Here is a 25,399-nt window from a genome sequence, read left to right as displayed (position 1 = left end):
CTGCTCTCACATTTGCTTAGCATGCTTTTGTGTCTATAGCCTATATTCTCTATGACCTTTCCATATACACTGCTGGGCACTTTATCTGCTCTGGATGTGGTAAATGTGTTGTGTGTGGATAATGTTTGTTTGAGTCAATATCTAGGCCTGCGCTCAACATGGACACAGTTGTGTTAATCTCTCCAAGGGCCCAGTCCACTGATATACAAACACACAGACCCAACTGTTGTCAGAAATCACCTCTAATTATGCAAATGATACTAAGTTAGCCATGTGACTCTTCCTCAATAATGAAGTTACAACCAAATAGCGACAGGCGACACACAAGAAGGCACTGCCTGCACTAGACTGATCAGATCTATAATACATATGAGTTATGAATGCGAAATGAAAGTAAAGAAACCTATGACGTGAAATATAATCACATGAAATATCTTGAGAACAGTGTCTATGATCCTGTGAGGAGGCGAGGAGGGAGTGTTTAGAGTATGTGACGGGAGTATGAGAGGCCTACCTCCAGCCATGCATGCGAAAGCCTGGACACTGGTCTCCACATCTCATACATGGTTGTCCCTGGTCTGGGTTTTCCTCCTCCTGAAACCACACCAAGTACAATAACACCATTCATGCATCACAAACAATGACGATAAAATGATGAACAAATACAGCTTTTATTTATTTCACTTGACAGCGAGTGAATGGGAGGAGAAACAGTCACACAAGTAAAGTTGTCATTTCGCTTTAAATCAAAAGGCAGTACGGATGGACTTAGAGAGAGGTCTATCCCTCCTGTCATTTGCTGCATAGTATTTGAGAGGAGTGATCTTTCTCAATAGATTATTCTCCAGGAAGCAAAGTAAATTCACTGAGATCCAAGGAAATGCACAGAAAAATCCTTTACACCCTCAATTTGCACAACTGCAGTTTGATTGCATAATATGATTGCGTGTTCGGACAAGACTTTACGACCACATAACTCATTCTCTCACTAAGCAACATCATAAAATGTATAGAACTGCCAAGCATTGTGATTGACAGAGAAGTAGGATTGCAATGGTTCACAAAAATCTGTGTACTTTATGCGAGAGTGGTCGCTCATATTCCATGTGTGCGATGTCATCTGTGAGTATATGCATGTAAATAATGTGTAAAATGGTCTATGTTAATAGTGTAGGGTTGTGCATGTTAATGTGTACACACATTATGTTCATGGAACTGAACCGACAAATAAGGACATTTGTCGAGGAACAGAATCAGAACGAAAGTGATCTACACTGTCCTGGAACAGAACAGTTAGTTTTAAAGTATAGGAACCGGTTAATAACATTATTTTACATTCAGGGCATTTTTTCCCAGTCCCACAAAAACACAACAAATCGCCTATGCAAAGTCCTCAGTCTGTCACTCAGAAACGTATTCCAGTGTCTGCCTGTCAGCTGAAAATCTTTGCAAGTGTGTGTGTAGGCAACCTGCCCCTCCCCCTCCGAAGCATAGTCTAGTAGCCTACTGACGTCACAAGCGTGATTCAGAAATTAGGGAGAGATTTTTAATGAGAGAAGAATGGATTAACCTTTTCAGTGCTAGTTAAGGATACTATAGTTTTCACATTTGGATTAACTACAAAACAGCTAAGACGTTTTATTTTAATTCTGGTGCCGCTCTGCACACACAAGCTTGTTAGCTAACTAGCTGGTGCTACGTTAAGCCAACTCTCTGAAGTTCAAAGACATTAAAAGTTCCTTTATGGAAGCTGCTCCTCCATAGGTATGGTATAATTCTGTGGGCCTAATTTATATAATAATAATAATAATAATATAATAATATATCATTGTCACGGCAGATTTCCTCCTCTTCCTCTGAAGAGGTGAAACAAGGATCGGACCAATACGCAGCGTGGTAGGTGTCCATGTTTTAATAGGGGAAACTGAACATGAACACAAATACAAAATAACAAAGTGAACTGGCAACGAAACAGTCCCGTGTGGCACAGACACAGGAAACAATCACCCACAAAATACCCAAAGAACATGGCTGCCTAAATATGGTTCCCAATCAGAGACAACGATAAACACCTGCCTCTAATTGAGAACCAATCTAGGCAACCATAAACACCTAGACTAGAAAACACCCCATAACATACAAAACCCCTAGACCAGACAAAACACATAAATCCCCCATGTCACACCCTGACCTAACCAAAATAATAAAGAAAACAAAGATAACTAAGGCCAGGGCATGACAGTCATAACAACAAGATGCCCAGTGTGTCAAGCCAAGCCTCATCCTCTACCCTCTCTCACCACCTACAACATTTAAGTTGCATTTCACGCCCTACACTCGTCTGTCCAAAGCATGTAAAAAAATAAAAATAAACTTGCCAGCATCATAACAAGCTGCTCTATTTATACCCTTTCTTGAATTAATTTAATGACGAGCTAAATGTCGATAGAGGCTTAAAAAGGAACAATCAAAACCGTCATTTTTTGTGGGTTCTAAACAGTTCAGAACTTTATTTCTCTGTCTGGAACAGTAGAACGGAACAAAAAAAATGGTTCTGTTCAGAACTTAATGATTGGAAAATATTTTTTGTTTCCAGCCCCTGATTCATATGCATGTGAAAGGGTATGCTTGCACAGACGGCTTGTCCATTACCCAGCTTTGTGTGTGTGGAGCGGATTACATGCCGAGTGCTCGCTGCTATGTGGCAAGGGGTTAGAGGAACGGGCTAAGCTCTTGTCAAGTCCAGAAGAAACAGCCCGGTAACTGGGTCCAACCCCCCCATGCTACAGCTCCTGTTGGGAGTGGGACTCTAGCCACACACGATCACAAGTCATTTGGCAAATTCAGAAGTTCTCAAAGCACATTCAACAAACCATAAACAGATGACCTACATGAAAAAGCTAAATATTGACTTGAGTATTAGTATTGGTGTGTGTGTGTGTGTGTCTCTATTCAGTTAAGTAGTCTTTGAGAGAGTGTGTGACTACTGCTCTACTGTGGAGTCTCTTTTTAAAACTGAGAGGAAGGAAACAGATGAGAGGAAGGAAACAGATGAGAGGCAGGAAACAGATGAGAGGCAGGAAACAGATGAGGGGAAGTATGCCACCTTTTGCTTTCCCTCTCCATGAAGTCATCGTTTCCACTTTGCTCTGACGCTGTCATCCTGCCTCCCTTCTCCCGCCTCTCAATAATTGTCTCTTTTCTTACATTCGATGTTGATATACAGTATAGGATAAAAAGTTGCTTCACTCCATGAAAATGTTAGTCCTCTTAATTTATTATGCAAAGCATAATTAACCAGCCCTTCCAAACAATAGGAAGGGAAGGATGGGATGGTTAGCAAAACAATATTTCTCAGATAAGTGAGAGTCAGATAAGTGAGAGAGTGTCACTGGCACAAGACAAAAACACAGGATGTTGCCAAAAAAAGAGACTCCCTTTGAACAATCTTACAAACTGTACAGACAAGCACGCAGGCTACTTATCCTTCTCTCACAGACATACACATGCCAATAAAGCAAATCCATTTTGGAAAGCACCTGTGCAGCTTTGTCTTGATCTGTTGTGAAACCACATCTCAGAACATAGGGTGAATGAAACGTTAATATTCATGTCAAGCCAGTTAGACCATTTGAGAGAAGCATTTTATGGCTTGTGACCTGCAGGTTAATTATGACGGGGCTGCAGTCAGTGTCAACAGAGATGCAGTTGACCAATATTTTGGGTGTCGTTGAACAGAAGAAAAAAAACACCTCTGCATTTTGCTCTATTCATCCCTGTATAAATGTGGCTGTCCGTTAACGGAGTCCAGACGTTGATATGTGTGCAGGTCGTTGAGAAAGAGTCTAAACTGCTCAACCCGATACACTTCAACATCAAATCTACCAATGGCGCCATCACACACCCCTGAGCTCAAAACGGCCAATCTATGAACAGCATCAACAGGTTAGGAAAGAACACGCTACGGAAAACAACATTGAATGGTTCACATAGTTGTATTGCAACGGTTGTGGGATTGAATAGCTACACAGAGACGGCGTACGTGCATGCTTAGACACAGACATGCATGTACTGTAAGACATCGACGTTAAACCAGTAGGATGTATAAACAAGCCAAACGGTACGGAGTACTGAGGAAGTAAAAGTCTTCTTCAGACATTCCCCTCCAAGTGGAAATTCATTAAGAATAAAAAAAACACACACATGTATATTGTGTACGTCATACCGTGTCCTGAACACACATGCTTACGCAATCTTTCAGAGTCAGAGAGCAGTCTTTTGTCTCTGAGGAATGCGATCCCATGGTAACACGTGTGCTAAAAACAAAACATTTTGCGAAGCCACATTGCCCTCTGTCATGCCTACTGATCCCTGACTTGTGTTGCTCACCGCCAGAGCACGGGACTCCCTGGGAAAGCCCAGCAAAGTGTGCAATAAATACAGAGAGAAAGGTGGGAGGAGTAGCACAATCATGTTGTATTGACAAATGGAGGATTAGAGTCCCGGGGAGAGAAGTTAGAGGGCCTGCAAATCATGCCGTGCATTTGGGATTGTGGGCAGAATAAATAACTGAAGAACAACAAAAAAGCTTGCGGAGAAGCATTAGTATTTGCAATAAAGATGCAGAAAATATTACCTATTACCAGTAAAGTAGTGTTCGGTTCAGTACACGTGTGGTTAAAATCAGCATACTCAGCAGTGAAATCACAAACATATTGTAGATAATAGCACACTGCTCTCCGACTTTACAATCAATTTAAAACATTTATGGGAGCTGATCAATGCTAGAAGGCAGATGATGATTGCTATGTAGGGATTACATTCATGTACTGCATATGAATGCCGTCATAACAGTGGACACATGTGAAACACAAGGTCATACTTCATCCCCGTCATAAAGCTGATCCATTCTGCTCATGGGAGAAAAAGCTGGCATTAAAACGGTCCCATCTGTAAACTGATCCAGAAAGAAATGCATCAATACCCACCAAGATGGTTCTAATTAACACTGTATCGTGTTCACAGAGAGAGAGAGAGAGAGAGAGAGAGAGAGAGAGAGAGGATGTGAGCTCCATATCATTACCATGACAAATAAAGTTTGTAATGGAATACTTCAGGTCCATCATGCAACTTTTGTTCCTTTAGGATGATTTTTCCTTGAATGAAGACAAGAGCTGCGAGTCAAAATTCATCATGTGCAAGAGAACATGGGAAGGGGATGATGTCAAGAAGACACTCTCAGACAGTGCAACAAAAGTCAAGGTAATGTGGGTTTCATGCGTCTCCTTCACATCTCTCGGCAAGAGAAAATATACATCAAGTTTATGTCCCTGCAGTGGGTTAGCCTACTTTGCTTTCTGAAGTAGGGGATGTGATGGGTGGGGACTGCAGAGGTAGGAAGTGAGGTTATAAACTATATGTGGGAAGTAAATAGAACATTTTAATTGACAATAGGTTTGTTTGTAGTATCACACAAGAAAAAAACTTATTCTCTCCATTAAAAGCAAAGCAGGTACAGATGTGCCATTTTAATTTGAACAGTTTCTCACAGCAGGAAAATAAATTCTGCAGAAACAGGAAATGTGGATTATTCTGAATGGACATTATTGTAGGCGTTGATACATTTTTCATTAGAGAAATTCAAGTCTGACATTTTAAAGTGGAAATTACAAACTTTAAAAGCCTTTTTAAAACCTAGAATACGCTCAAGTTCGCATTCCATGCTGCACAGGAAAATTTTCTCCAACAACAGGGATCAAATTAAGACTGCACATCTGTATAGGAGAGCGTACACATGAACGCTCGCAAACACACATACATACACCCTACTTTAGTTACTCCTTTTGATCTTGATAATACGCTTTATCCAACAAGGCCGCAGAAAGTTTGCTGTTAGACCCTTTACCTAAAAGCTGACCAGTGCCGTCATAGCCATACAATGGTATTGTTAAGTAACAATTTGTTGCTCTTATACCCATGTTATAACAATCTGTTTACATAGTAACGCTGTTACAATGCATAGAATAACATCTTCTCTCTGGAATGTCAGGAACACATCCCTGTTCCCTACAATAAGCTATCATACTGTATTAGGCTTGAGTTGCATACCGTATACCGGGGGTATTTGGAAATAGCCATGGGATGTTTTTTTCAATACTGTCGAAACTATTTCTTTGAAGTTTGTTTAATACATTTGAATATCTGCAGTCAACTTGTGCAATACGTTAGGAGATAAAGATCCCATTCTTCATTTCACCCGTCTCATTATTTTTTATTATGAAGCTTACTTGTAGTCCCCAGACACATGGTGTTTGTTTACAAGCACAAGAGACCGGAGCTTTGTGAGTCACTGACTATTGTGCAGCACGCACCAGGTGATCTAGTTACAGTATGGAATTCACAATTAAATGTCTGCGAGCTTGATATCTTATAACCATACTGAACAAAAATATAAATGCAACATGAAACAATTTAATTGATTTTGCTGAGTTATAATTCATATGAGAAAATCAGTCAATTGAAAATAATAAATGAGGCCCTAATCTATGGATTTCACATGACTGGGAATACAGATATGCATCTGTTAGTCATAGATAGCTTAAACAAAAATGAGCCTCAGGATCTCGTCACTGTATTTTTGTGCATTCAAATTGCCATTGATAAAAAGCAATTGTGTTTGTTGTCGGTACCATACCATTACCCCACCATGGGGCACTCTGTTCACAACATTGACATAAACAAATCGTTCGCCCACACAACGCCATACACGTGGTCTGCGATTGAGAAGCCGGTTGGAAGTACCGCTAAATTCTCGGAAACAACTTTGAATTGCACGCTTCCTCAATGCCACATCTGTGGCATTGTGTTGTGTGACAAAACGGCACATGTTAGAGTGGCCATTCATTGTCCCCAGCACAAGGTTCACCTGTGTAATGATCATGCTGTTTAGTCAGCTTCTTGATATACCATAGGTGGATGGACTATCTTGGCAAAGAAAAATGCGCACTAACAGGGACGTTAACGAATTTGTGCACAAAATTTGAGAGAAATAAGCTTTCTGCATATGGAACATTTCTGTGATCTTTTATTTCAGCTTGGTAACAGCAGAGAATCCCCTCCTGGATCAATAGCCATGCAGTCTAATATTTGTTTAGTGTGTGGAGGAAGCTGAGTAGCATTTTTGAGTTACTTGTATAACTTTATGAGCTGGGATGTCTTATGGTTTGGCGGTATCCAGACTTTCTTATCATACCATCCTTCTCTCATCCTCAGATTTACAGTATAACGGTCTTCGTACACAAGGAGGCGCTAAAAAAGCCGATTAGGTGTCGATTACCAGAATGCAAATAAATTCACTAACTAATAGATCATTTCAATAGAGGCTGCTAGCTAACGAGTGCACAAATTGCAAAGACAGGAAATCCATCTCACAGGGTAGCAGTGGTTAGAGCGTTGGACTAGTAACCGAAAGGTTGCAAGTTCGAATCCCCGAGCTGACAAGGTACAAATCTGTCGTTCTGCCCCTGAACAGGCAGTTAACCCACTGTTCCTAGGCCGTCATTGAAAATAAGAATTTGTTCTTAACTGACCTGCCTAGTAAAATAAAGGTAAAATAAATTTAAAAAAAAAAAGTATAAGGTATTTTTTTGGGGTGAGCTTGGACATTTACAAGCAAATGTGAATGAGAGACATTGTGCAAATGAACAAAGTTTTGACGCATGCTTGTCTGAAGGAAGAACAGTACGGGCTCTGGAGCAGTAGGTGTACATGCTGTGTCTGTGTGGAGTCGCTAGGGCAACAGGCCTGCCTGCTGAGAAAAGGGGGGAGGAGCAGGTGGGCAGAGAACGGAGAGGAGAAAAAAAATCTATGCAAGGAAATCAAAAAGGCACTTTGACTTCTCAAACACAGCAGAAAGTAAACACTATATGATGCCCCGTCTCCTTATTAAATTTAGCCACTTACATAGCTGACTAGCAAGTTAAACCAAATACACAGCTGGACTCACCAGCTCCCGCTTTCTCCCGTTGTGTTATTTACAAAAAAAACATGTGACTGGCTCAACTGTTCTAGGGAACTATGGTAAGCCCTAAGCTTCATAATGTAAAATAATATGATGTGAAATAAAGAACACAATCTGCTTTATCTCCTAGCGTATTGCACAAGTGGACTGCAGGTACTAACTAACCACAAATATTCAAATGTATTGAAAAACTTAAAATAAATCGTTTTGACTGTATTGAAAAACCATCCAGTGGATTTTGCCAAATACCCCGGTAAGCCTAATGTCTGTCCTGCAAATAGTTTATGTTTGAGACTGTATCAAATGTTTTCAACAGGTAGCCTGGCAGGTAGGAGCGTTGGGCGAATCACCGAGCTGACAAGGTAAAAATCTGCCATTCTGCCCCTGTGCAAGGCAGTTAACCCACTGTTCCCCGGGCACCGATGATGTGGATGTCGATTAAGGCAGCCCTCCGCATATCTCTGGTTCAGAGGGGTTGGGTTAAATGTGGAAGACACATTTCAGTTGAATGCATTCAGTTGTACAACTGACTAAGTATCTCCCTTTCCATTCAATGCCCTTGTTAGCATTCGCTACGGGATTGTACATGTACTTGTTAGCATTGCTAACCTTCATATTACAGAGGCTCAGTGAGTATTTCATTATGTTGTCAATAGGGATTTTTATAAGAGAACTACAGGGATAAAATGTTCTGGTAATAATGCTTGTATTGCTTCCTGAAAGTTGATCCTCTCTTTGACTATGAGAGGCTGACACCAACCAAACTCACTTGGCTTACTGTGTTGTGTCTTGACTTCAAGTCACCCTTTCAAGTAACTCATGCCGAAACCGAAGAGGCATAACGTTGCAGCTATTGCATGTCTCAACTACCTGCATGTTTAGCTTGCGATAGGAGGATTGCGTCAGGCTATTAAAATGATGCTGACTAAAAGATTTATTTACATGTTTTAAGATCCTGCAGAGGAAAGGAGACACATACTCCCCTGCATGTGCCTTATGGCAACATTAACTGCCTTAAGAAATAAATAAATATATACATGTCTGATATAATGTCCAAATAACACTTCCACAGAAGTTCTTATGGAACAGATACTGTAGTTTCAGAGTAGTCATGAATGCAGACCATAGTGTGGATCAGTTGTGTGTGATGAGTTTCACAAGCCAACCTTCCAATATAATTACAGTGGGATTCACTTTAAAAGGACATTGGAAATGCTCCAAGTCTGATAGGAGCCAGATGTTGAGTATATCAACAGCTACACTTAGTCCTCCTTGACTGCATAGTTCAACTAAAACATGTCCTCCTTGTCACCATCAACACGTGTAAACGCAAATGCTTTGGCATGTAAATGTTCTTAAATAAATAAAGACGACATTGTCTTTGTGCAATAAGTGTCCGTACACGCACACACACACACCAGAGCTCCCTTAGTGTGTGGCCTGGGGTCGTGGAGGGGGGGCTATACTTCGAAGTTGTCTAACCCTAACCTGTGCAGGTAAATGCATCGAAGAAGTGACCTTACGCCCCTCCCATGCAACCACGATTCAACTCGAGTCATAAAACAAAGAACGGAATTTCTGTAAACTAAATCAAGGGAAGCAAAGCAACTTGTCAAATTATAACATACTGAAACGCATAGCGCATAGACAGGCCTATAATCAAGCCGATAACAAACAGTAAAACAAATACATAGCCTAATCAATGTTGGCTGAACAAAATAGCCTAAAGTTATATATTTACTTGCAGCCTACTCGATAACCTTTATGAACGCTATTCATTGTCAATAAAGGTATTCTAAACAATGTAAGTACTTTCCAGATAAGATACCCTGGACTCTAAAAACACAAAACAATGTCACAACATACTGTAGTTCTGGCGGATCTACTTACCGAGCGATTCGACCGTCGCTTTTTAGATCCGCGCGTGAACATGTCGATGGTTCAAGAACAAGCGGCTTGGTTGTTTCCAAATAGTCAAGAGGTTTTAAAAAAAATAGGTTGATGGATACATGAGGCATCTGAATTCACAGGACAAAGTAAAAGTATGTTCCAATAAATCGTGTCATACATACAGTACGAACTTGTACAAACCTCTTCTTGGAGTTTTACACACAGTCGACTTGCTGGAGTTGTCTGAAAATCACTGACGCACACGTAAGCACCCTACACCTAGATGACTACACCGGGTTTCAATGTCTATTGACCGCACTCATTGAGTGGAAGCCCACTGTGCTGTGGATAGTTTTACCTACGCTACACCCTTCCTTCTGCCACTCTTGTCCCGGGCCCAGACAGTGCGCTCCTCAAATTGAGGTTCATCATTGCCCATTTGTTACCATGTTCTTCTTCGTGTGCTTTCCTGGCAGACTAGAGGATGTGTTGCCTATTGCTGCCTTTTACAGGTCGGAGTGCGGATTGCACATACTGGTCACCGCAATTAAAAGCCGAATGGGAAAAACTGAAATTTCATCACCATCTAACACTGCACATATACACTATCCTCAGAAACCCACCACTCCATCCCACTACTTTGGCCCTAAATAATCCAACACCAGGCAGCCGGGCCTAGGAGGATGGAACCCCTTCTCTCAAAACTTCTTGTTTATCTTCAGATTAAAATCGTTCATTACCAAATATGTCTCTGCTGCTGCAGCTACCACATACATTTTCTGTGATTTCCACTCCATCAGTGCAGTTGATAACTCACTGGGGTGCTCAAAGTCAACTCACTCACCCTTAGGCTTTCCTCTGCTCTCGCCATTGCCTCAGCATAGGAAACTGTTGGCCCCACTTAAACTCTGGCAACCTCAACCCGTCTCTCTCTCTCTCACAGGACACTTCGGATCCCCAGCTGCATCGGCACCCCCACAGTTGACACACAGTGCTTTCTCTATCCCAACTGTACACTCCCTCTGACTATGCCCTCCTGCACATTTCTCACATCATGGGATCTCCCTTCTACACACTGCTTTAACATGTCAGAATACTTGGAACCTAAAGCACTGGAAAATAGGCCCTCACAGAATAGCAAATACAAGTTAACCTGACCTTATCAGGTAGTTTCCCAAAAGGCTAAGTCCATTTTGGAACATTAGGGATCCTATTGGATCTATATGGTTCCAATGATGAACTTAGCCTTAAAATGCCTTAAAAACTGGGCCCTGTTCTGTTTGGAACAAGCACAACATCAGGGATTCATTTCCAGTCTTTCTTGTACGACCAATGGATTGTGACTCCCCACTGGGTTTTTTTTATGTTAGGAGCACTAAATGAATAATAGACAATCAATTTAAATGAGTGGCATTATGGACACCATCTCAACATTCAAATCGGCCAAGAATACCAGAACTCTTCCCAATGTCGGCCTTATGTAATCCTCAAAAAGTTCTGTGGTTTTGAATCCCATTTGGTCTATCACCTGCATTCAGGTACACTGGTGTCACAGACTCCAAAACAATTCCTACATGTTCACAGCTTGAGGAAGCCTTTTGAATGACAATTTGGAGGTGTGACTGCAATTATATTTTTGTGAACATAGAGGAAAATCTATCCGGCTGCTCCGACTAGACTGTAGATGGGGGATGGGCAATTTCAAAAACGGAACTCAGTCCGGGTCTCAACTTACTGTTGAGAGTTAGAATAGAATACACAAGGTGCAATATCAAAATTTGGTTGTGCATCAGCAATTTCTCTCTTGTTATTGTCAGTCAGTTTGCCCATGCCAGCAAAACATTTTTAGATTGGTAAATTTGTAAACTTCGTAAACTTCTCAAATTACCGACCAGTCAGATATCATATTCAAAAATGAAAACATTTCTCTCCATCCTATGAAAACATTTTTAGAATTGCAGGAAATTAGCTGAACATCTGCTAATTTTACTGAGGGGGTTCAGATCAACCAAAGACTCATAGTGAAAGGGTGTTTTGTTGACCAAGTTCCCTGAAAATGAAACAAAATATGTTATCTAGGTCAAGTGAAATTCTAAACAAACATGAGTAATTATTCGTAGTATTTTGCAGCATTCGATTTTATTGCATTTAGTCCCGTGTGAGAAGAAATACAATAAAGTACAGAATGAGCCCTGGTCAAGTTCCAATTAGAGTGCAGCTGCTTCCATCTAGTGGTAGTTTAAGAGAGAGCACTCAGATCCTTGAACTTGTGAGTGTCACAAACCAGTATACACAGTCATTAGTAAGTACTATGTATATAACAATGAGATTATACAATGTGCAGACACAGTTATTAGAGAGGTTCCTAATTGTATAATAACTTTTATTGCGCAAAGCATTGTGTATATGCCTCAATATTTCAAATACACACAAAAGTAATAAATAAATACATTAAAAACCTGTTCGATATAAAACATTAAGGCCAAATTCTTCCTTGAGAAATGTACTTTATATTTTGGAGATAACATTCACAAAAGATATTACAATTATAACATAGGCATCCTGAAATGCAACCACAAAACTGATCAAATGCCCTTCTTTGCTAATTAATTTAATTAATTGCTCATTCTAAATTAGTTGTTCTTCTACGAGTCTATAATCAAAATATTAATGTTTACTACTATAACTGCATACAAACTGTCTCAATACTTTAACAAGGGGGCACTAACTGAGGTAACATTTCTCTTGTACAACTTTAAATCTCATTAAAATATCTTATCATTGGTTAAAAAAACACACAAAGAAAAACTGGTAAGCAACACACAACAGACCTGAATTAGATTATTTCAAAACCAGGATAATGAAAACATGTCCCATTATTTTCCTATGGCAAGAGTACTCATGAGAAGTTATTTGGTGGCAAATGAACATCAAACCTCACTATAAGTGCAGGGTTAATTGTGGCCAGTAAGGCTTTACAGTGCTCGGTAAGTAGAAAAAGAGGCAGAACAACAACCAATGCAACTAAGGCACTACAAATGTTTCCAGCACAGGAGGCTGCTGAGGGGAGGACGGCTCATAATAATCGCTGTAACAGAGTGAATGGAATGGTAAGGAACACATGGAAACCATGTGTTTGAGTTTAATACCAATCCATTTATTCTGTGCAAACACTGCTTGATGTTTCCATTGTCTATATCTCGATTTGACTGATAGGCTACAAATCCCCACCATCCAAATTAACATGAAAACATACATTAACCTACACTTTCTATCACCGTTTTGAACTTCTAACTCAGTAGGATTAATAAGGAAGGAAGTGGTTTGTGACACACAAGAGCAGCCTCTCACCTATTTGTCAGCTCATACTGCAGTGACACCTCCAACATATGTCATATGCCGGTTAACACTCGATCTGATTAAATCAAGGCCAAAGCGCAAGCAAAATTTGGCTTAATTCAACCAGCACAATTTGAATATATTACAGTGGGTTATGGAGAGGGCTATGACGCTGAGGTGAAATTATGACGACAGAGAGAGAGAGAATGACATTTGTACCAAAACTATTGATGTTACATTATGATGTTATATTAATCTGAGCACCTCTATAAATGTAATGCTACAATCTAATTTCTAATACAAACCAAATTTTCAACAGTGGATGTAATTCAACAGAAACATCTTTTTACACAATAGTTCATTAGATCACAAAATTTATGATGTCCTAGTGTGAACTTTCCAGAGCTTTCCACCCCCTAAAGACTGAACAATGGGACGGTAGAATTGTACACCGAGACTAGAACAGCGGTTGTCAAGGGAATCCCTCCTGGAATTTACATTGTTCTTTTGAACATAATGATCTCAGTGCAGTATAACATTATCCTCTCTGTGTCAGCCATAGATAGAAACATCTACTGTACTCTCTTCTGACCCTAACATTGGTTCATTTCTGCTATTAATCTCCTCATTTGAGCATCAAACTTCATTCCAATCTGCTGCACTTCTTTCTCTCTTCATTGTCATCTCGTCCTGCACAAATGTAATTTTCTTTCAATGACTAAGATGGGGTTTATCTTCGAGGGCTTAAATATCTGTAAACAAAGCAGGGAACAAAACAAAGAAAATGTCAAATTCCAAACTGTAGTTCCCAGCAAAGCTGCAGCCTTACCCAAAACACCCACCAGTGGGCGCTGCTGTATCCTGCCTGTTGCTCTTGATGACAAGGATGATGGTGTAGACATCATAGGCAAACAGGATCCCAGCCAGCAGGCCAAACACCTAAGGGAATGGAATAATGTTTAATCTAAACATAATCTAACCACCAAGTTCTACTTTCAGTGATGAATTGGCCTGAAGGATTTAAGAGCTGAAGTAGTAAGTAATTTCAGATGCTTTCATTTGTATCTGTTAAAAAATCTCAGGCTGGTTAAACATTTGACTCACCCCTCCGGCAATAAGGGCATCGTCCCCTGTTACACGAATCACACAGATTAGAGAGGTGATGGTGTACAGGGCTGCACCAATAGTAGCACGGAAAAGATCCTGGTAGGAGACCAACATTAGTGAATGATTGTCCTTCTAAAGGCACTTGGAAAGTCCTTGTGTTACTGTTAGTTTTGATTTGAATGCATCTTTAACTTGTGTCTGTGCGCTTCTCGTTCTCCCTGTGTCTCTCTGTGTTTGTGTGCGTGTGTGTCTGTGTGTGTGTAAACATATACTGTACTCACACTCCAGACCCAGTTGACTGCCTGAATGGACTTGTCCATTTCCATCATGAAGACGACAAAGAAGAGGATGGCGAACACCATCTCACAGATGGCCACCCCAGAATAACCTCCATTAAATGACACAGCATAGCAGATTAGGATGATTAAACTGATGAGCTGAAAGAAAAAGGACAGAAAATTAATATTGGGGAGAGAGAGAGAGGAAGAAGACGGAAAAAGCAGCCTGCATGGAAATATTTTGAAATATTTGACACAATAAACCCACTCACATAGTCTTTGTGGGGTTAAAGACCCTGTGGTGACGCAAACAGCAAAAACTGTCCCAAATTACACGAAAACAACAAATATAGAAAAAAGGGTTTCAAAAGGGTTCTACGGCTGTCCACCAAAGGAGAACCCTTTTTCTTTCCAAGTAGAACCCTTTTGGGTTCCACATAGAACCCTCTGTGGAAAGGATTCTACATGGAACCCAAAAAGGGTTCTACATGGAACCAAAATAGGTTATTCAAAGGGTTCCGCAATAGGGACAGCCAAATAACCCATTTTGATTCTTGTGTAGGCATTTATGCCAATCAATTTAGTAGTTTATATCACACTGACTAAGACCCCAGGTTTGGGCTTGATATTTTTTATCCTCAAAAAAGAAAGATCTTTGAAACTGTAGTTCTTAAATGGTGAAACTGCCACATCAATTTGTGACACCTCACTGTTACACCACAGCAAAAACAACTCTGAAAGACCCAGTTAAGAGCAGTTCTTCTTACGCTAAACTATGAGGAAATGACAAACATTTCATCAATGATTACAGCCATTAACAAACTAGAAGCAGTAGCAGAGTGGCAATCCATATCACAGAGAAATTAAAACACACGCGCTCACACAAAGAAATGCCAGGCGGAAAAATCTACTGGAACTAGCTTCTGTGAACATTATGAGATGCAAAAGACCAGTGTCTACTTCATTTATAATAATAGGTACTGTTATAAATACAGAACTACTGCAATGACTTTGTTGCTCATCTTGCATGGAAGCAATTTCTCCCTGGGTGTGTTTCACTTTGACTTCCGGCAGTAGCTATCACAAAGACATGTTCAAGACCAATCATGTCAGATTCGAAGGATGGAGTGGAGTTAGTCTCACATGTCAACTCAAAGCTACTTTGTAGAGGTGGAAAAACACGTTTAGCATGTGTGATCTGAAGCATGCAGAGTATGGTTGTCAATTATCCACCACTGAGTCTAAGATCATGAATGAACGCTTGTTTCGGAGTATGACACCGATAGCCCATTTAAACTCAGAAGCCATGTACCATAGCATCAGAGAGAGGCCAATTCTTTACTTACATGGGGTTACTATGAAACACTGGGCCAGGAAATTATATGAAATGAGTATTTCCTAACTGACTAAGCCTGGCAGGAGTTGTCCTCCTGTTTATCTCTCATCACATGATCATCCTCTCTAAGCTCCATGTAAACTATAGCATGTAAACTATTTGAAAACACCCACTATCTCTCGTCTCATACTTTCTCCTAGGCTGTTGTGATCTTCCACAGGGGATCATCCACCTGACCTGTGAGATGTGAAATAATCCTGGAATGTTAAACCAGGCCATGTAGCGTTGCAAGCTAAGCGATTCCTGCATTCCCTGTCCCTGGCTGCAGGAACCTCACATATCATCTGACATTTCCATTACCTCTGCAAAGCACTGACTCTTAACGTGTGGTAAAACACTGACCACTCTACAACTAGAACTCACTAGAATTTAATTTCATTATGTTTTTTTCCATTCAATGAGAAAACTCAGCCTGTGAGTTACCACCTCCTTTAGAACAGAACACCTGTTAAACAAATTACTGTTTATCTTTAGAAAAGGAGAGATTAGTCAGTGCTGATTTTTTTTAGGACAATGACAACCCGTAGACCATCAGAATTCATCAGAATTCATTCAACACCTCCACCAGAGTAGTGGGATGGATCTCTCCACTAAACTTACATGAGTAACAAAACCGCCAGAGGACACCCACGAACCTACAATGCACCTCAAGGATGTAGAGCACATAAAAAGGGGTCTAATGTGTGCAGGATGTTTGAAACTATAAAAACACCACAGAGAAGCCTTAAGACCTGATTCTTAAATTATTTTCAGATATGTCTATTCCTGGAGTGCCTTTACATACAGTATCAGTCAAAAGTTTGGACACACCTACTCACTCAAGGGTTTTTATTTATTTGTACTATTGTCTACATTGTAGAATAATAGTGAATTCATCAAAACTATGAAATCACACATATGATATCATGTAGTAACCAAAAAATAGTGAAACAAATAACAAAATATATTTTATATTTGATTCTTCAATGTAGCTACCCTTTGCCTTGATGACAGCTTTGCACATTCTTGAAATTCTCTCAACCAGCTTCACCTAGAATGCTTTTCCAACATTCTTAAAGGAGTTCCCACATATGCTGAGAACTTGTTGGCTGCTTTTCCAACTCATCCCAAACCATCTCAACTGGATTGAGGTAGGGTGATTGCAGAGGCCTGGTCAAATGATGCAGCACTCCATCACTCTCCTTATTGGTCAAATAGCCCTTACAAAGCCTGGGGGTGTGTTGGGTCATTGTCCTGTTGAGAAATAAATGATAGTCCCACTAAGCCCAAACCAGATGGGATGGCGTATCGCTGAAGAATGCTGTGGTAGCCATGCTGGTGAAGTGTGCCTTGAATTTTAAATAAATCAGTGACAGTGTCACCAGCAAAGCACCCCCACACCATAACACCTCCTCCTCCATGCTTCACAGTGGGAACTACACATGCAGAGATCATCCGTTCACCTACTCTGCGTCTCACAAAGACATGGCGGTTGGAACCAAAAATCTCAAATTTGGACTCATCAGAACAAAAGGACAGATTTCCACCAATCTATTACCCATTGCTTGTGTTTCTTGGTCCAAGCAAGTCTCTTCCTATTATTGGTGTCCTTAAGTAGTGGTTCCTTTCCAGCAATTTGACCATGGCCTAATTCACACAGTCTCCTCTGAACAATTGATGTTGAGATGTGTGTTACTTGAACTCTGTGAAGCATTTACTTGGTCTGATATTTCGGAGGCTGGCTAACGCTAATGAAGGTATCCTCTGCAGCAGAGGTAACTCTGGGTCTTCCTTTCCTGTGGCAGTCCTCATGAGAGCCAGTTGTCATAGCGCTTGATGGTTTTTGCTAACTGCACTTCAAGAACTTTCAAAGTTCTTAAAATGTTCCATACTGACTGACTTTCACATCTTAAAGTAATGATGGACTGTCATTTCTCTTGCATTTTTGAGCTGTTCTTGCCATAAAATGGACTTGGTATTTTACAAAATAGGGCTATCTTCTGTATACCAACTAGGGTTGGAAAGGGTCGGAAACTTTCCGGTAAATTTCTGGAAATTTTCCATGGGAAGTTAAGCCCAGGAAATTTTGGGGGATTTTGCTTAAATTCATCAAAAAAGTTAGCTTATAACAGTGAACCTTTTGTGGGATACACATAAGGCAATTCTAGGTCTTGTAGCATATTTTGGTTCAACTATCCCCAATTCAATGGAATTGCAACCCTCTGCATGCACGGTGCAGTCTTCCATCACATGTGCAGTGCACTCTTCCATCACATGTACAACTGATTCTCAAGATCTTGCACACTAATGAGATGCTAATAAGCCCACACCACCACACTGTCTGAACCAAGGACGACAGGCTTTCTGGTAAGTTTTGATTACAATACTCGATGGGGTGAATATATTTTATATGACATGCATACATAAACTAGTAAATAGCCTACAGCAAAGTGTGTTTAAATAATTTCTAACTCGTTACCAATTTCCGCTCGTTAGTTTTTGCTACCATGTGGGGTTTAGCCTGCTAACTGTGGAGTGTTAATTCACCTGTTTCCATACATTTTTAATTTTAAAACATTTATCTTAAAAGGGAGTTGTTTAATCTAACTGCTTAATTATTTATCTGTACATGGAATTGGAATTGTTTTTTTCTTACTATTTCTTTTCTAATCTATACAGAAAAATGCCACGGGCACTATCTGATGTGTGGAAACATTTCACAGCAGCTAATGTAGAAGGAAAAGCTGTGTACATTTGCAAATACTGTGCCAAATCATATGTGAAGAATGCAAGAATCATCTGGCCAAGTGCATAAAGTTCCCTCAGCGTTCACAATAAGCAACCTCTGACAAAAGTCCCTCTACGTCTATTCGAGGTGAAAATGATGAATCAGACACCTTATCGATAGAAGCAGCTCATGGTCCTCCTGGAATCAGAAGTTTTTTTTTAATCAATGGAGGAACGTAGTCAGAGAAATACTGATGAATATCTTTCTCAAGCTATGTATGCAACTGGTTCACCTCTGATGCAAACATGCAATGTGTATTGGAAGAGATTACTGAAAGTTTTTCACCCAGCATACACCCCTCCAACCAGACATGCTTTATCTACTCGGTTGCTGGATGCAGAGTTCAACAGAGTTCAAGTGAAGGTCAAGCAAATCAGAGAGAGCAGACTGTATTGCAATCAACTCTGATGGGTGGTTGAATGTTCGTCGGCAAGGAACAATTAACTACACCCTCTCCACCCCTCAACCAGTACTCTACAACAGCACAGACACAAGGGACAACAGACACACCAGTCTCTACATTGCAGATGAGCTGAAGGCAGTCATCAATGACCTTGGACGACAGAAGGTATTTGCACTGGTGCAGAGATCAACAAGGCCTATGGTGTAATCGCTACCGTGTCTCGCCACCTTGGCCTGGATGAGGGCAAGGTTCTTGGCAGTCAGAAGTACACTTCCAAACAAGGACTTTGGGACGGAGATACAATATGGCAGTCGTGCCAACATATCTCATCAGCTACCTGGTGGAAGGGACTTTGTGGATCTAAGGCTCTTTCCCCTGTTGCCTCATTCCTCCTCCAAATCCCACTAACATCAGCCGCTTCAGAGCACAACTGGTCCTTGTTTGGGAACACACACACCAAAGCACACAACAGGCTGACCAATACAAGGGTTGAAAAATTGGTGGCCATCCGGGCAAATTTTAAGCTTTTTGAGCCTGACCACGAGCCATCCTCAACAAGGTTGGAAAGTGACAGTGAAGATGAGGCCCGAGAGTCTGATGTTCAAGAGGTGGACATTGAGGAGGTCCAAAGAGAAAACATGGAAGCCTGAGAGGAATACAACCAAAGCTTTAGTTTCTAGACTATGATTTTACAGATGTATGTTGAAACCGTTTTTTGGAAATGCGATGGATCATTGGGGATCATTCAATATTCCCTTTCTTTTGTTGTTCAGTGAAATCATCCCATGTGAAGAGTCAACTCATTTAATTAAAGTTAAATTCGTAGCTAAATCTTTTTAAATTCTATTGGAAGTATTTAATCATTTGCAATTGTGTATTGTCTACTTATGATAAGGTAAAAGGTTTATGTTTGTCTCCATATATGGTAAATTGTAACGGTTCTTGTCTGTCGAAGAAGAAGCGGACCAAAATGCAGCGTGGTGGTTATTCATGTTCTTTAATAAATGAACTAGACATGAAATAACGAATAAAACAAAGAACAAACGTGAAAACCTATACAGCCTATCTGGTGACAAACACAGAGATAGGAACAATCACCCACAAAATACTCCAAGAATATGGCTGCCTAAATATGGTTCCCAATCAGAGACAACGATAAACACCTGCCTCTGATTGAGAACCACTCCAGACAGCCATAGACTATGCTAGATACCCCCACTAAGCCACACACCCAATACCTAACAAAACCCCAAGACAAAACACACCACAATAAACCCATGTCACACCCTGGCCTAACCAAATAAATAAAGACAAACACAATAAACTTCGACCAGGGCGTGACATAAATATATCCAATGCAAAAAACATCTATATTGAAATGGTATTAATATTAATTTGCATATATTTCCATTAATTCCCATATATTCCCGTTAATTCCCATATATTCCCACGGAAAGTTTCCACTAGAGGTCGACCGATTAATCGGAATGGCCAATTACAAGTTTTCATAACAATCGGTAATCTGCATTTTTGGACACCGATTGTGGCCGATTACATTGCACTCCACGAGGAGACTGTGTGGCAGGCTGACTACCTGTTACGCGAGTGCAGCAAGAAGCCAAGGTAAGTTGCTAGCTAGCATTAAACTTATCTTATAAAAAACAATCAATCTTAACATAATCACTAGTTAAACTAGTAATATCATCAACCATGTGTAGTTATCTAGCTTGTCCTGTGTTGCATATCATTCTCATCAAATCACAGCCTACTTCGCCAAATGGGTGATGATTTAACAAGCGCAATCGTGAAAATAGCACCGTTGTTGCATCAATGGACCTAACCATAATCCATGCCTTTCTTTAAAATCAATACACAAGTACATATTTTTAAACCTGCATATTTAGTTAATATTGCCTGCTAAAATTAATTTCTTATAACTAGGGAAATTGTGTCACTTCTCTTGCGTCCCTTGCAAGCAGTCAGGGTATATGCAGCAGTTTGGGCCGCCTGGCTCATTGCGAACTGTGTGAAGACCATTTTTTCCTAACAAAGACCGTAATTAATTTGCCAGAATTGTACATAATTATGACATAACATTGAAGGTTGTGCAATGTAACAGCAATATTTAGACTTAGGGATGCCATCCATTAAATAAAATACGGAACGGTTCTGTATATCACTGAAATAATAAACGTGATAATAATGATCGTTTCCGGATTTGACCATATTAATGACCTACGGCGTGTATTTCTGTGTGTTATGTTATAATTAAGTCTATGATTTGATATTTGATAGAGCAGTCTGACTGAGCGGTGGTAGTCAGCAGCAGGCTCGTAAGCATTAATTCAAACAGCACTTTCTTGCAGATACCAGCAGCTCTTCGCTGTGCTTCAAGCATTGAGTTGTTTATCACTTCAAGCCTATCAACTCCTGAGATTAGGCTGGTGTAACCGATGTGAAATGGCTAGCTAGTTAGCGGGTTGCGCACTAATAGCATTTCAATTGGTGACATCACTCGCTCTGAGACCTTGAAGTAGTTGTTCCCCTTGCTCTGCAAGGGCCGCGGCTTTTTGTGGAGCGAAAATATGCTTTGAGGGTGGCTGTTGTCGATGTGTTCCTGGTTTGAGCCCAGGTAGGAGCGAGGAGAGGGACGGAAGCTATACTTTTACACTGGCAATACTATAGTGCCTATAAGAACATCCAATAGTCAAAGGTATATGAAATACAAATGGTACAGAGAGAAATAGTTCTATAATTCCTACAACCTAAAACTTCTTACCTGAGAATATTGAAGACTCATGTTAAAAGGAACCACCAGCTTTCATATGTTCTCATGTTCTGAGCAAGAAACTTAAACGGTAGCTTTTTTTACATGGCACATGTTGCACTTTTACTTTCTTCTCCAACACTTTGTTTTTGCATTATTTAAACCAAATTAAACATGTTTCATTGTTTATTTGAGGCTAAATTGATTTTATTGATGTATTATATTAAGTTAGAATAAAAGTGTTCATTCAGTATTGTAATTGTCATTATTACAAATAAATAAATAAAAATTGTCCGATTACGTCGGTATCTGCTTTTTTGGTCCTCCAATAATCGGTATCGGTGTTGAAAAATCTCTAGTTTCCACCTCTGAATATTCCCCAAAATATGCAACCCTAATACGAACCCTACATTGTCACAACACAACTGATTGGCTCAAACACATTAAGAAGGAAAGAAATTCCACAAATGTACATTTAAAAAGGCACCCCTGTTAATTGACACGCATTCAAGGTGACTATCTCATAAAGCTGGTTGAGAAAATGCCAAGAGTGTGCAAAGCTGTCATCAATGCAAAGGGTGGCTACATTGAAGAATCACAAATATAAAATATACTTTGATTTATTAAAAGTGACTGTTGGAAGCTCTTTGGCTAACCCTTGGCCTGACCCCCAACCCCAAGAGCACATGGTTCTCATTCCAGGTCCAGTTCCTCGAAGTCCACACAACTGTCTCAAAGATTTAAAATGGACCAATTTGTTATCATACTATGAACAAATCAATGGTATAGCATCATGGAAATACTCATAAATCTGTATATGTTGCAGAAATAGTGTAGTAAAGTAACACAAAGTAGCATGTCATTATATTGGTCTATTCTAGGGAATGATATATTTCTACAACAGACCTTCCATTCATAGTTTGGCTACTACTGTCGCAGTAAATTCAGGCAAATTTTCAGCGCTAGTCTACTCTGTGTGAGTGTCTGCCTATAACAGTGACAGGGAACAAACTTACTATTTCTGCAGCGAGAATGGTTCCTTTTCGAGTCGTCACGTAACACTTCAACTTTTCCAAGCAGCCCGCAGCGACAACGGTCTCAGTATCAGCCATAACTAACTTTAATGTAGAGTTTACCAACTAATCTTAAGGGCTGTATTTCCCTTTGCAAGGTTGCAAAACTCAATTAAGACACAACTTTGCAGCTAAGTTACATTTAGTAGAAAAAGTGGACTGATGTTGTCTCCTAACTGCAGGTTAACATTTTGTTTTTCATCTCTCCAAATTGGGACGACTTCGAATGAGTGAGTACTTTCAACTACATAGACATAGCGAAACTAAAAAACGAAATAGGAAAGTGCACTTTTAAATTGACTCGCTTGGAGGAAGTAAAGAACGACAAACGGACTGGTATTCTGCTAGCAGCACAAACGATGACGTCACTTTCGTATGGTAAGGGTAAACCTTCAAAATAGAACCCCAATGAAATACACTGTAATAGACTATACATGGGACACATATTGTCTTATAGAGAGAACATGTATACCTGTTTCAGCTAAAGTGGATACTCTGTAGGATCTCTACCAACCAAATACAGTGCATTAGGAAAGTATTCAGGCCCCTTGACTTTTTCCCACATTTTGTTACATTACAGCCTTATTCTAAAATGGATGAAATCGCCCCGCTCCTCATCAATCTACACACAATACCCCATAGCGACAAAGCAAAAGCACTTAAAAAAAAAAAATGTTTGCACATTTATAAAAATGTCAAATGTAAATATTACATTTACATAAGTATTCAGACCCTTTGCTGTGAGACTCGAAATTGAGCTCAGGTGCATCCTGTTTTCATTGATCATCCTTTAGATGTTACTACAACTTGATTGGAGTCCACCTGTGGTAAATTCAATTGATTGGACATGATTTGGAAAGGCACACACCTGTCTATATAAGGTCCCATAGTTGACAGTGTATGTCAAAGCAAAAACCAAGCCATGAGGTTGAAGGAATTGTCAGTAGAGCGCCAAGACAGGATTGTGTCGACTGCTACACCTGGCTATCAGCGAATACCTTGTCAGGCAGCGAAACTGTTCATTCAGCCTCATTTACTGCCTTTAAAAAACATAGCTGATATGGCTGACTTGCTTAAACAAATGTGGTTTCTACTGACGATTGAGCTGTACAAACTATGGCAGTAATTTCGATTAAGACATCAATGAGTGAGCTAGGATGGACGTAGTCAATATAACTATTTGTTCAGCTCTTTTGAAATGTACAGCGACAGAATTCAGAACATGGCTCGTCGTTCTTACAGTGTTGTTCCTGTACACCAAGTCAGAACAGTAGGATAAATAAAGGGGATTTAAGTAGACAATGAAAGCTCTTACAATATTTGATGATAACATTGATCTAAAACAGGTTATAGGCTACATGTGCACCATCAAGTCAGAACAGTGGGCAAAATTAAGAGGGGAAAATAGACCAAATTATTAGAGTGAGGCACATGGACTACCAACAACTAACTACGCAAAATACACTTAGTATTACTTTCTTAGCTACAGTATACATATCTCCCTGGCATATTACATATTTTATGCAGCAGCATACAATACATTTTTGGACTCAGGAAGGTGGCACGGCAGTTTTTCGTGGGCAAATTTTGTCATCAAACTTTGTCATCAAAGTCTGGCATTCTCTGGATTTATGGTGCTTTCAAGACAACTGGGAACGCGGGAAAAAAACAACGTCGAATCATGATGACGTCAGTGATCTTCAGGTCGTAGCTCTTGAAAGAGGCCCGAGTTCCGGATTTACAATAACGAGTTGGAAGACCATTCAAAACGTACTTTCTCAGTCGGAGCTAGTTCTTTCCCCAAGTTCCCAGTTGTCTTGAACTCACAGATTTCGCAGTTCTGAGTCAACAGTTGTTTTGTGTGCAGCACAAATCATGCTTCTTTGACAGCATGGCCATTATTACGTGCTTATCATTTTAAACTTGGAAAAGAGACCCTTAATCCCAGACTTGGAACCCCACAGCCACTCCACTGAATAGCAGGCTAGTGATTGTTTTGCAATGCATGCAGTTAGCTACTCATTCTTTCCAAACCACTCATTGTTGAATTTGCGATTTCCAACTAGTTGTGTAATGTTTATGTCCAATGACCAATGATCACTGATACATTTTATCTATAACTTCTCTTCATATTTCTCTTCACATGACACGGATTAAAAAGGATTTGCCAGTAAATTGTCAACTTGATTCATGATGATGACTGCTAGCAAAGATTTTGAAATTCTGATGTTGACATGATCAGTCCAATCACAGCTTCTGTAGATATAACATGATTTGACATCATTTTATCTGTAGCCAATGACCTTGAGCCTTCTTGGATGGGCGCTTCAAATGTAACTCTGTGGCATCACCCAAGGGG

General features: G+C 40.1%; 2 protein-coding genes across 4 annotated transcripts in view; both read right to left on the bottom strand.

Moving 5' to 3' along the window:
• LOC135528278 (protein prickle-like) overlaps positions 1-10,371 on the bottom strand; it is a 42,056-nt gene extending 31,685 nt beyond the window's left edge. Inside the window, exons 1-3 of one of the 2 annotated variants that reach the window (XM_064957248.1) lie at positions 10,112-10,371; positions 9,911-9,975; positions 515-594 (exon numbers count right to left, since the gene is read on the bottom strand). In XM_064957248.1, the coding sequence (XP_064813320.1) occupies positions 515-594; positions 9,911-9,952 (122 nt within the window). In that variant the 5' untranslated portion in view covers positions 9,953-9,975; positions 10,112-10,371. The remainder of the gene's footprint in view (positions 1-514; positions 595-9,910; positions 9,976-10,111) is intronic. The other variant, XM_064957249.1, reaches the window with a different exon arrangement.
• Positions 10,372-12,276: 1,905 nt separating this feature from the next.
• LOC135528277 (proteolipid protein 2-like) lies at positions 12,277-23,122 on the bottom strand. Of its 2 annotated transcripts, none has more exons than XM_064957246.1 (5): positions 22,984-23,122; positions 14,638-14,793; positions 14,354-14,452; positions 14,079-14,188; positions 12,277-14,001 (listed from the first exon to the last, which is right to left on the bottom strand). In XM_064957246.1, exons 1-5 carry the CDS (start codon positions 23,077-23,079, stop codon positions 13,980-13,982), a joined length of 483 nt encoding a protein of 160 aa, XP_064813318.1. In that variant the 5' UTR covers positions 23,080-23,122; the 3' UTR covers positions 12,277-13,979. The 2 variants fall into 2 exon arrangements, with proteins under 2 accessions (XP_064813318.1, XP_064813319.1); XM_064957247.1 differs by having other exon boundaries at positions 14,092-14,188.
• Positions 23,123-25,399: the final 2,277 nt, after the last annotated feature.

This window comes from Oncorhynchus masou, chromosome 33 (assembly GCF_036934945.1).
Source record: "Oncorhynchus masou masou isolate Uvic2021 chromosome 33, UVic_Omas_1.1, whole genome shotgun sequence".
Classification (NCBI taxonomy): domain Eukaryota; kingdom Metazoa; phylum Chordata; class Actinopteri; order Salmoniformes; family Salmonidae; genus Oncorhynchus; species Oncorhynchus masou.
The sequence above is the reverse complement of the archived record's forward strand: the minus strand, read 5'-3'. Positions and strand labels throughout refer to the sequence as shown.